The 12,120-nt window shown below is 54.0% G+C and overlaps 1 protein-coding gene across 1 annotated transcript in view; it reads right to left on the bottom strand.

Annotated features, from left to right (window-relative positions):
• gfra2b (GDNF family receptor alpha 2b) overlaps positions 1-11,694 on the bottom strand; it is a 401,770-nt gene extending 390,076 nt beyond the window's left edge. Inside the window, exon 1 of the mRNA XM_063057239.1 lies at positions 11,178-11,694. Coding sequence (XP_062913309.1) covers positions 11,178-11,217 — 40 coding nt within the window. The 5' untranslated portion in view covers positions 11,218-11,694. The remainder of the gene's footprint in view (positions 1-11,177) is intronic.
• Between the last annotated feature and the right edge of the window lie 426 nt (positions 11,695-12,120).

The raw sequence follows: 12,120 nt of genomic DNA, 5'->3' as shown, positions 1-12,120 counted from the left end.
CTCTTGTTCACACTGCACCCTCCTCTCTTGTTCATACTGCACCGTCCTCTCTCGTTCACACTGCACCGTCCTCTCTCGTTCACACTTCACCTTTCTCTCCGTTCACACTTCACTCTCCTCTCCGTTCACACTTCACCCTTCTGTCTCGTTCACACTTCACCATCCTCTCTCATTCACACTTCACCCTCCTCTCGTTCACCACACTTCACCATCCTCTCTCGTTCACACTTCACCCTCCTCTCTCGTTTACACTTCACCCTCCTCTCTCGTTCACACTTTACCCTCATCTCCATTCACACTTCACCCTCCTCTCCCTTTCACACTTCACCATCCTCTCCGTTCACACATCACCCTCCTCTCCGTTCACACTTCACTCTCCTCTCCGTTCACACTTCACCCTCTTCTCCGTTCACAAATCACCCTCCTCTCCGTTCACACTTCACTCTCCTCTCCGTTCACACTTCACTCTCCTCTCCGTTCACACATCACCCTCCTCTCCGTTCACACTTCACCCTTCTCTCTCGTTCACACTTCACCCTCCTCTCTTGTTCACCACACTTCACCCTCTTCTCGTTCACCACACTTCACCTTCCTCTCCGTTCACACTTCACCCTCTTCTCCGTTCACAAATCACCCTCCTCTCCGTTCACACTTCACTCTCCTCTCCGTTCACACTTCACCATCCTCTCCGTTCACACTTCACCCTCCTCTCTCGTTCACACTTCACTCTCCTCTCTCGTTCACACTTCAGCCTCCTCTCCGTTCACACTTCACCCTTCTGTCTCGTTCACACTTCACCATCCTCTCTATTTCACACTTCACCCTCCTCTCGTTCACCACACTTCACCCTCCTCTCCGTTCACACTTCACCCTCCTCTCTCGTTCACACTTCACTCTCCTCTCTCGTTCACACTTCACCCTCCTCTCTCGTTCACACTTCACCATCCTCTCGTTCACACTTCACTCTCCTCTCTCGTTCACACTTCACCCTCCTCTCTCGTTCACATTTCACCCTCCTCTCTCGTTCACACTTCACCCTCCTCTCTCGTTCACACTTCACTCTCCTCTCTCGTTCACACTTCACCCTCCTCTCTCGTTCACACTTCACTCTCCTCCGTCGTTCACACTTTACCCTCCTCTCTCATTCACACTTCACCCTTCTGTCTTGTTCACACCACCCTCCTCTGTCGTTCACACTTCACCCTCCTCTCTGTTCACACTTCACCCTCCTCTCTCGTTCACACTTCACCCTCCTCTCCCTTTCACACTTCACCCTCTTCTCTCGTTCACACTTCACCCTCCTCTCTCGTCCACACTTCACTCTCCTCTCTCGTTCACAATTCACCCTCTTCTCTCGTTCACACTGCACCCTCCTCTCTCTGTTCACACTTCACCCTCCTCTCTCATTCACACTTCACCATCCTCTCCGTTCACCACACCACTCTGGCCTCGTAAACAAAAGCTTCCGCATTCTCAATGAAATTAAAAATGGAAATCAATGTGCTTTGCCTGCAAGGGTCACTGCGCTGTTTGCCATGGGCTTTAATTTCCTTCGTACCCTGCACGGACATCCCTAGCTTTCGGTGGAGGAGACACGGCGCCCCGGCCTGCTTTGCACAGGCACTCCGGGGCAGAGTGGGAATGTGTTCCCTAACAGTGCCAGCAGCTCCCTCGGCCTGTACCTCAGCAATCAGAGGACAGATCACTGGGCGGGGTCACCCTCCTCCCATGCCGGAGAACTCTGGGCTTCTGCTGTGCATGCATGTGGTGATAAGGCTAGTGTTGATGTACAAGCAAGGATAGTTTACAGATGTGTGTAGTCAACCCAGGTGACAGAGTTCCTTGAAGAACATCGCTTCCCTTTGTACAGCAGGGAATCAGAGTCGTCTGACATACTGAGACAAGACAAGGAAGCAAACAAAGGGTTCTAGGATAACGCTATTGGTCAGTTAATTTAACAATTCTGAATTATTATTGGCATTTAACTTGGAGATTCTATTAGCCATTAATACCTGTATTACCAGCGTGTGCTTGGTGATTGAATATGCAAATAAGGAATTTGAATACAGTATACACAAGGTCACTAATTGGTCAATATCTGTAAGCAACTCATCAATTTCTGTATAACAATGGCATTTCTGGCTAGGAGAGCCATTTTATTGAAGTGGAAGGATTCTAATCCACCTACTGTCTTTTATTGGCTCTCTTCCATCATGTCCTGTTTAAGTTAAGAGAAAATAAGAAGTCAGACATTTGATACATCCTTTAAATTTGAGCAAATCTGGCGACCTTTTATCCAATATTTTCATTTAATTTGATTTATTACTCTTTCAATCTTTTATTTTCCAAAGTTTTAGATTTGATCAGAAAGTCTTTCTTTCTTTTTTTTTTGGTCGTATCCTCAAAATGGACTGTCCAGTCCCTTTTTTTTTAATATATATAGTGTAGTGGGTTTTTTCCCTCTTCATTTAAAACTCAATGTTTTTTCTTTTCTCTTCATAAACTGTTAAGAGGAGAATTGCTGTTTTCATTTTTTTAATTATACATTTTATACTAGTTTAACAATATCTCCATGATTTTGATAATGTCTATCTTAATTTCGGTTTGTATTGTTACTGATATATATATATATATATATATTTGAGATAATTCCCTACTTGATTATATTTATGCTCCTTTTAAATCAATAAAAAGATTAATGGACAGTGGCATTTCTTTGTTTGAACTTTAAAGCAGTTTGGTGACGGGGCCAGGCTGCTCTCCTTCTGCAGAGGTATATAAAGTGTGAATGAGGAACGAGTGTAAGTTGTCAGAGTCTGGTTAATCCGTGATGATAGTGACATTCGGGCACTGCTGGGCTGCTGTCTGCATAGTGATACAGGGTGGAACAGAGGCCATCAGAAAGCCTCGGGTTGGCGGGAAGAGTTACCTCCAGTTCCATGGTGGAAAGTGGGGGTCTTGAGAATCTGCCTGCCCCTGCTGCCATGCTCCTGGCTTTCTGACAATGCAGCTAACGGCGACGGCTACTTTCATCACCCACACCCACCCAAAGATGCTGCTTGTCATGCTGAGCTCCTCTACCAGATCACTGGCTGCATACCCATCACTCTCTATCCTCCTCAGGTCCTTCCCCAGGCCCACTGTGCCAGAACCCAAGCATGGTATCCCCCTCACATTGGCCTGTGTGCCCTACCTTACCCCACAACTCTCATCACTGTCCTATTCTCCAGTAAAATGACAAATATCATGACATACACTCAGTGCCCTCTCTATTCCATACCCCCTGTGCTTTCTGCTGCTGTAGACTCTCCACTTCAAGGTTGAACACGATGTGAGTTCAGAAATGCTCTTCTATACACCACCATAAGATATAGGAGCAGAATTAGGCCATTTGGCCCATCGAGCCTGTTCCACCATTTCATCAAGGCTGATCCATTTCCCTCTCAGCCCCAATCTCCCACCTTCTCCCTGTATCCCTTCATGCCCTGACCAATCAAGAATTTATCAACCACTGCCAGAAATATAAAGACTTGGCCTCCACAGTTACCTGTGGCAAAGAATTCCACAGATTCACCACTCTTTAGCTAAAGAAATTCCTCATACCCATTCTAATGAATGTTCCTCTGACGCTGTGCCCTCTGATCCTAGACTCCCTATCATAGGAAATACCCTCTCGACATTCACTATATCATAGCCTTTCAACATTCAATAGGTTTCATGAGATTCCCCCTCATTCTTCTGAATTCCAGTGAGTTCAAGCCCAAAGCCATCAAACTCTCCTCATGACAAGCCTTTCAATCCCAGAATCATTTTCGTGAACCTCCTTTGAATCCTCTTCAATGTCAGCACATCCCCTCTTAAATAAGAGGCCAAAATCTGCTCACAATACTCTAAGGCCTCGCCAGTGCCTTATAAAGCCTCAAGATTACATCTTTGTTTTTATTCTCCAGTTAAATAACAACAGTTGTAACTCAAATAACCACTCTTGTAACATGTAGTGGAGTTATGGTCACTTTTCTGTCAGCCTAGCTGTTCCCCTCTGACCTCTCTCACTAACAAGGTGATTTTGCCCACAGAACTGCCGCTCACTGGATGTTTTGTTTGTTTTTGCATCATTCTCTGTAAAATCTAGATATTGTTATACATGAAAATCCCAGATCAGCAGTTTCTGAGATACTCAAACCACCCCATCTGGCACCAACAATCATTCCATGGTCAAAGTCACTTAGATCACATTTCGTCTCCATTCTGATGTTTGGTCTGAACAAAAACTGAACCTCTTGACCATGTATGTGTGCTTTTATGCATTGAGTCGCTGCACAAAATTGGCTGATTAGATATTTGCTTTTACAAGTTGGGATACCTAATAAAATGGCCACTGAGCTTTGATTCTGCCAACGGAATTGCAGCTGCTCTCTAAAGCAGAGCAGCACATACATGGTTAACAACGGACCTCTGGCAATAGGTTAATTTGTGTGGACACCATACACCATTAGCAGTAAGTAAAGGGTTAACTATAGGTCAGTAACGAGAGAGAAGACCTCTGGCAATAGGTTGGTTGGTGTGAAACTGTACACCTTTAGCAGTTCATTTTTATGATCAACCCTTCATTAATTTCATTACCATTTGTTTTTGTTCATATTGCAGACACTTTCCCAGCGCCGAGTTACAGGTATGCAAATACTGCATTTAGGGCTCTTGTTGATTATAGATTGCCGTGGCTTTCTGAATGCTTTTGCACTTAATATTTTATTCATTAACTTAACTTTCTTTCATATTATTTTTCTTTCAGATGTGTTTACGTTAATATTTTAATGCATGTTACCTCCTTAAGAATCATTCATGTCTCAAGTCTCTCCACCCTCTGTCTCTCCCTCTCCCCTCTCTCTCTCTCCATCCATTTCTAGCTCTTCCTCTCTCCTTCCACATCGCTCCTACAGCTCCTTCCCCCACTCCCTCTCACACATTTCCCTCTCTTACTCACTGTCCATCCCCGTTTCTCCCTCTCTCCTCCCATATCATCCTACAACCCATATCTCCATCTCAATCTCCCCCACTCACATCTCAGTTCCCTCATCTCTCACACTCCCTCCAACTCCATTTCTGCCTCCAATATTACACTACACCCCACATCCCCTTTCTTCTCCCTCCATTTGCCCCTCATACATCCCAGTCACACATTCTCCAATTCAGTTTCCGCTTCCCATGTAACACTATGCCCACATCTCCAACCCTCCCTCCAACTTCCCCTCCCTCGCACATTCTCTCCAACTCCATTCCGCCTGCCTCCTACATCCCTCCTTCTATGCCTCTCATGCCCTACATCAAACCACACACCTCCCTCCTTCTTTCTGTTTCAATCCCTCTTACGCCATCTCTCCTACTCACTCTCTCCCTCTCGGTTTCTGCGTCACTGTCGCCCTCCACTGGTTCCCTGGAATTACTACAATCACTCCATTTCAATAGGCAGGCCATTCGCTCCATTTCCTCGGTGCTGTTTTCCCTGCTCCACACTAGTCTCTTCCCTGTCGCCCGTCGCTGTGTCAACCTTCCAACCCTTTCCCCAGCTCCATGGAACTGACTCCAACAGGCCACGTATCCATTCTGCAGGTACAAAGGGAGATTGACACAGTGATCTGTATATGACAGCATCACATCATAGCTCATATCCACTCCAAACTAGGGGTCACATTCCAACACCCAAACTCACTAAGCAACACGTGGACTAATTGAATTCTTACATGTAAAAATATTATTTAAAAATCTGGTCATTTGCCTCCTTTGGTCCAGAAAGTGCAGACAAAACCCAAGATACAGAGATTTAGCAAACATTCCAGGTCTGAATAGTCATATTAAATCCAAATGAGCCAGAGGAGGGAAAACACAGGGTGGGGTAATGTCTGTCACTCTATTCTGTCTCATCCTCTCTCCCAATCCAACAACCCTCACTCTCGCCATTCCCATCACCTCCCTCTCTCCCTCCCACTATATCCCCTTCTCCCTCTCCAACAAACCCCCTCTCCCCTCCATCCCCCTCCTCCCTCTCCAACAAACCCCCTCTCCCCTCCATCCCCCTTCTCCCTCTCCAACAAACCCCCTCTCCCCTCCATCCCCCTCCTCCCTCTCCAACAAACCCCTTCTCCCCTCCATCCCACTTCCTCTTCTCCAACAAACAACCTCTCCCCTCCATCCCCCTTCTCCATCTCCAACAAACCCCCTCTCCCCTCCATCCCACTTCCCCCTCTCCAACAAATCTCTCCCCTCCATCCCCCTTCTCCATCTCCAACAAACCCCCTCTCCCCTCCATCCCCCTTCTCCCTCACCAACAAACCCCGTCTCCCCTCCATACCCCTTTTCCCTGTCCAACAAACCCCCTCTCACCTCCATCCCCCTTCCCCCACTCAAAACCCCCTCGCCCCTCCATCCCCCTTCCCCCTCTCCAACAAACCCCCTCTCCCCTCCACCCCCTTCTACCTCTCCAAACCCCCTCTCCCTCCATCCCCCTTCTCCCTCTCCAACAAACCCCCTCTCCCCACCATCCCCGTCTGCCTCTCCAACAAACCCCCTCTCCCCTCCATCCCGCTCCTCCCTCTCCAACAAACTCTCTCTCCACTCCTTCCCCTTCTCCCTCTCCAACAAACTCCCTCTCCCCTCCATCTCCCTTCTCCCGCTCCATCCCCTTTCTCCCACTCCAACAAACCCCCTCTCCCCTCCATCCTCCTCCTCTCTCTCCAACAAATCCCCTCTCCCCTCCATCCCCCTTCTCCATCTCCAACAAACCCCCTCTCCCCTCCATCCCCCTTCTCCCTCTCCAAACCCCCTCTCCCTCTCCAAAAAAACCCCCTCTCCCCACCATCCCCGTCTGCCTCTCCAACAAACCCCCTCTCCCCCCCATCCCGCTCCTCCCTCTCCAACAAACCCTCTCTCCACTCCTTCCCCTTCTCCCTCTCCAACAAACCCCGTCTTCCCTCCATCCCCTTCTCCCTCTACAAACAAACCCCCCCCTCCCCTCCATCCCCTTCTCCCTCTCCAACAAACCCCCTCTCCCGACCATCGCCATCTGCCTCTCCAACAAACCACCTCTCCCCTCCATCCCGCTCCTCCCTCTCCAACAAACCCCCTCTTCCCTCCATCCCCCTTCTCCCTCTCCAAACCCCCACTCCCCTCCATCCCCCTTCCACCTCTCCCCTCCATCCCCCTTCTCCCTCTCCAAACCCCCTCTCCCCTCCATCCCCCTTCTCCCTCTCCGAACCCCCTCTCCCCTCCATCCCCCTTCTCCCTCTCCAAACCCTCTCCCCTCCATCCCCCTTCTCCTTCTCCAACAAACCCCCTCTCCCCTCCATCCCCCTTCTCCCTCTCCAAACCCACTCTCCCCTCCATCCCCCTTCTCCCTCTCCAACAAATCCCCTCTCCCCTCCATCCCCCTTTTCCCTCCAAACCCCCTCTCCAAAAAAACCCTGTCCCCTCCAATCCCCTTCCCCCTCTCCCCTCCATCCCCCTTCTCCCTCTCCAACAAACCCCCTCACCCCTCCATCCCCATTCTCCCTCTCCAAACCCCCTCTCTCCACCATCCCTTCTCCCTCTCCAAACCCCCTCTCCCCTCCATCCCCCTTCTCCCTCTCCAACAAATCCCCTCTCCCCTCCATCCCCCTTCTTCCTCTCCAAACCCACTCTCCCCTCCATCCCCCTTCTCCCTCTCCAACAAATCCCCTCTCCCCTCCATCCCCCTTTTCCCTCCAAACCCCCTCTCCCTCCATCCCCCTTCCCCCCTCCAACAAACCCCCTGTCCCCTCCAATCCCCTTCCCCCCTCCAACAAACCCCTTCTCCCCTCCATCCTCCTTCTCCCTCTCCAACAAACCCCCTCACCCCTCCATCCCCCTTCCCCCTCTCCAACAAACTGCTCTGCCCTCCATCCCCCTCCTCCCTCACCAACAAACCCCCTCCCCTCCATCCCCTTCTCCCTCTCCAACAAACCCCCTCTCCCCTCCATCCCACTTCTCCCTCTCCAACAAACACCCCTCTCCCCTCCATCCCTTCTCCCTCTCCAACAAGCCCCCTCTCCCCTCCATCCCGCTCCTCCCTCTCCAACAAACTCCCTCTCCCCTCCATCTACCTTCTCCCTCTCCAGACCCCCTCTCCTCTCCATCCCCCCTCTCCCCTCCATCCCTTCTCCCTCTCCAACGAGCCCCCTCTCCCCTCCATCCCGCTCCTCCCTCTCCAACAAATTCCCTCTCCCCTCCATCTCCCTTCTCCCTCTCCAGACCCCCTCTCCTCTCCATCCCCCTTCCCCCTCTCCAACAAACAACCTCTCCCCTCCATCCCCCTTCTCCATCTCCAACAAACCCCCTCTCCCCTCCATCCCCCTTCTCCCTCCAAACCCCCTCTCCCCTCCATCCCCTTCTCCCTCCAAACCCCCTCTCCCCTCCATCCCCCTTCTCCTTCTCCAACAAACCCCCTCTCCCCTCCATCCCCCTCCTCCCTCTCCAACAAACCCCCTCCCCTCCATCCCACTTCCCCCCTCCAACAAACAACCTCTCCCCTCCATCCCCCTTCTCCATCTCCAACGAACCACCTCTCCCCTCCATCCCCCTTCTCCCTCACAAACAAACCCCCTCTCCCCTCCATCCCCCTTCTCCCCGTCCAACAAACCCCCTCTCACCTCCATCCCCCTTCCACCACTCAAAACCCCCTCGCCCCTCCATCCCCTTCCCCCTCTCCAACAAACCCCCTCTCCCCTCCATCCCCCTTCTACCTCTCCAAACCCCCTCTCCCTCCATCCCCCTTCTCCCTCTCGAACAAACCCCCTCTCCCCTCCATCCCACTCCTCCAACAAACTCCCTCTCCCCTCCATCTCCCTTCTCCCTCTCCATCCCCTTTCTCCCACTCCAACAAACCCCCTCTCCCCTCCATCCCCCTTCTCCCTGTCCAACAAACCCCCTCTCACCTCCATCCCCCTTCCCCCTCTCAAAACCCCCTCTCCCCTCCACCCCCTTCTACCTCTCCAAACCCCCTCTCCCTCCATCCTCCTCCTCCCTCTCCAACAAACCCCCTCTCCCCTCCATCCCCCTTCCCCCTCTCCAACAAACCCCCTCTCCCCTCCATCCCCCTTCCCCCTCACCAACAAACCCCCTCTCCCCTCCATCCCCTTCTCCCTCTCCCCTCCATCCCCCTTCCTCCTCTCCAGACCCCCTCTCCTCTCCACCCCCTTCTCCCTCTCCATCCCCCTTCTCCCTCTCCAAACCCCCTCTCCCCTCCATCCCCCTTCTCCATCTCCAACAAACCCTCTCTCCCCTCCATCCCCCTTCCCCCTCTCCAACAAACCCCCTCTCCCCTCCATCCCCCTTCTCCCTCTCCAAACCCCCTCTCCCCTCCATCCCCCTTCTCCCTCTCCAAACCCCCTCTCCCCTCCATCCCCCTTCTCCCTCTCCAAACCCCCTCTCCCCTCCATCCCCCTTCTCCCTCTCCCCTCCATCTCCCTTCTCCCTCTCCAACAAACCCCCTCTCCCCTCTATCCCCCTTGCGCCTCTCCAACAAACCCCCTCTCCCCTGCATACCCCTTCCCCCTCACCAACAAACCCCGTCTCCCCTCCATCCCCTTCTCCCTCTCCAAACTCCCACTCCCCTCCATCCCCCTTCTCCCTCTCCAAACCCCCTCTCCCCTCCAGCCCCCTTCTCCCTCTCCGACAAACCCCCTCTCCCCTCGATCTCCCTTGCCCCTCTCCAACAAACCCCCTCTCCCCTCCATCCCCCTTCCCCCTCTCCAACAAACCCCCTCTCCCCTCCATCCCCTTCTCCCTCTCCAACAAACCCCCTCTCCCCTCCATCCCCCTTCCCCCTCTCCAACAAACCCCCTCTCCCCTCCATCCCCCTTCTCCCTCTCCAACATACCCCCTCTCCCCTCCATCCCCCTTCTCCCTCTCCAACATACCCCCTCTCCCCTCCATCCCCCTTCTCCCTCTCCAACAAACACTCTCTCCCCTCCTTCCCCTTTCTCCCTCTTCAACAAACCCCCTCTCCCCTCCATCCCCCTTCTCCCTCTCCAACAAACCCCCTCTCCCCTCCATCCCACTTCTCCCTCTCCAGCAAACCCCCCTCCCCTCCATCCCACTTCTCCCTCTCCAAACCCCCCTCTCCCCTCCATCTCCCTTCTCCCTCTCCAAACCCCCTGTCCTTTCCATCACCCTTTTCCCTCTCCACCCCGTCTCCTCCTTCATGATCACCCCTTTGCTCCATCCCCCTCCCTCACTATCAGCCCCTCACTTCATTCCCCACCCTCACTATCACCCCCTTGCTCCATCCCCCTCCCTATCACCCCCTCCCTTCCTCTCCTTCACTCCCTCTTCCCATCTCCCTCTCTCACTCCATCCCCCTCACTTACTCCTTCGCTAGCACCCCCTCACTCACTCCCACCTCCCTCATTCCATCACCCCTCGCCCCATCCCCCTCACTCTCTATCACACCCTCACTCCATCCCTCCTCCCTCAGTATCAGCCCCTTGCTCCATCCCCCTTCCCTCATTCCCTCTCTATCACCCCGCTCTCCATGCCCCCTCCCTCACTATCACCCCCTCCCTCACTCCCTATCACCCCCCACTCCATCCCCCCTCCCTCACTCCCGCTTTATCACCCCCCACTCCATCCCCCCTCCCTCACTCCCTCACTATCACCCCCTCCCTCACTATCACCCCCCCCCACTCCATCCCCCTCCCTCACTCCCTCACTATCACCCCCTCTCTCCATCCACCCTCCCCCACTCTCTCCCTATCACCACCTCTTCTCCATCCACCCCCCCCTCCATCACCCCCTCTCTGCTTCCCCCCTCCTCTGCCTCAGCCTGTTTTCTCTATCTTTCCCACTTCTTCCTCACTCTCACTATTCCCCCCCTGCCGCCTATCCTCTCCCTCCACCTACCCTTTTCCCAGGGCTCCCTCCCTCCCTCCCTCAGACCCTCCGCCTCTCCCCGCTTCTCTCTGTGCCCTCGCCCTGCGAGTATGTAAGTGTCGATCTCCGGGCGAGGGTCCGGCCGGGTTTCTCCTCACACGCTCCGGTACAGTACCTGAAACTGTCCCGGACGCCGCGACTCGCTCGCAAGTTGGCTCCTTCCGAGAGTCACACCGCCCCCAGCCCCCAAGCACCTCTCACTCCAGGCGGGAACCGGACACATCTCCCGAACTCACCTATAAAAATCAGGATGAAGAACAGGTTCGCACAGATCATGGTAAAATCTCCACGGGGCGAGGGATGTCTGTGTGAAGGGGGAGTGCGTAGCGACTTGTCCGGCGTCCACTCCGGGGGACCGGCGGCTCTCCAAAGTCGTTCAGCAGCGGACACAGATTGGCCTCAGGGTCCTGCGCTGGCCGCTGCTCTGCTGCTCCATCCCCGCGCTCCCGGGCTGTAGTTTGACCGACCCCCCCCCCCCCCCCCGTTACTTCCTACAGGGACGACAGGAGTCTCCAGTCCGTGTCGAGGTCAGTCCAGTGGGTAGGTGGCGGCGGCCACATCCGTCAGTGGGTACCGGCTCCGCAGTCTTTTCCTGTTCTGTCCCCACCCGCACGGCCGCCGGCTCTCCGCTGCCCACTGTCCCCCGCCCCAGCTCCTCCCTCCTGGCGCAGCGGTGCCGGAGCGGGCCGCCTCCTTCAGCGGCAGATCTGGGGCACGCCGAACGCCGGCTGCTCGCGTGCATCCATCCCGCGGCTTCGCGCATCCATCGCCTCCGGAGAGCGCAGCCGCAATTAAGTTCTTGCAGCCGGGACGGACTTGCCGGAGCGGGAGTGAGTGGGAGGGGGTTGGGGTCAGGGGTCAGGGTGGGCAGCTTGCCAGCCGTTCCTAAACCCCGGGCATGGGGCAACTTTCCATCCCCCCCACAACCCTGGACAGGAAGACAACTCTCCACCCGTCCCCAAACCCCAGACGGTGGGAGAGCAAATCTCCAACCGCCCATAAATTCCAGATGTGGGGGGCAACTCCACCCCGAATAAGGTTAACTCCCCAGCCGCCCCTAAATCCCAGACAGTGAGTGAGCAACTCTCCACCAGCCCCTAAATTCTGGACGTGGGATCACCTCTAAAGCCCCGACAGGGGGGCAGCAACATGGTCCCCTCAAAGGCAGGGCCAGTGTGT

Source organism: Mobula hypostoma, chromosome 8 (assembly GCF_963921235.1).
Source record: "Mobula hypostoma chromosome 8, sMobHyp1.1, whole genome shotgun sequence".
In the NCBI taxonomy this organism is placed as follows: Eukaryota; Metazoa; Chordata; class Chondrichthyes; order Myliobatiformes; family Myliobatidae; genus Mobula; species Mobula hypostoma.
Note: the sequence above shows the minus strand (reverse complement) of the source record. Positions and strands in the feature narration are given on the sequence as shown.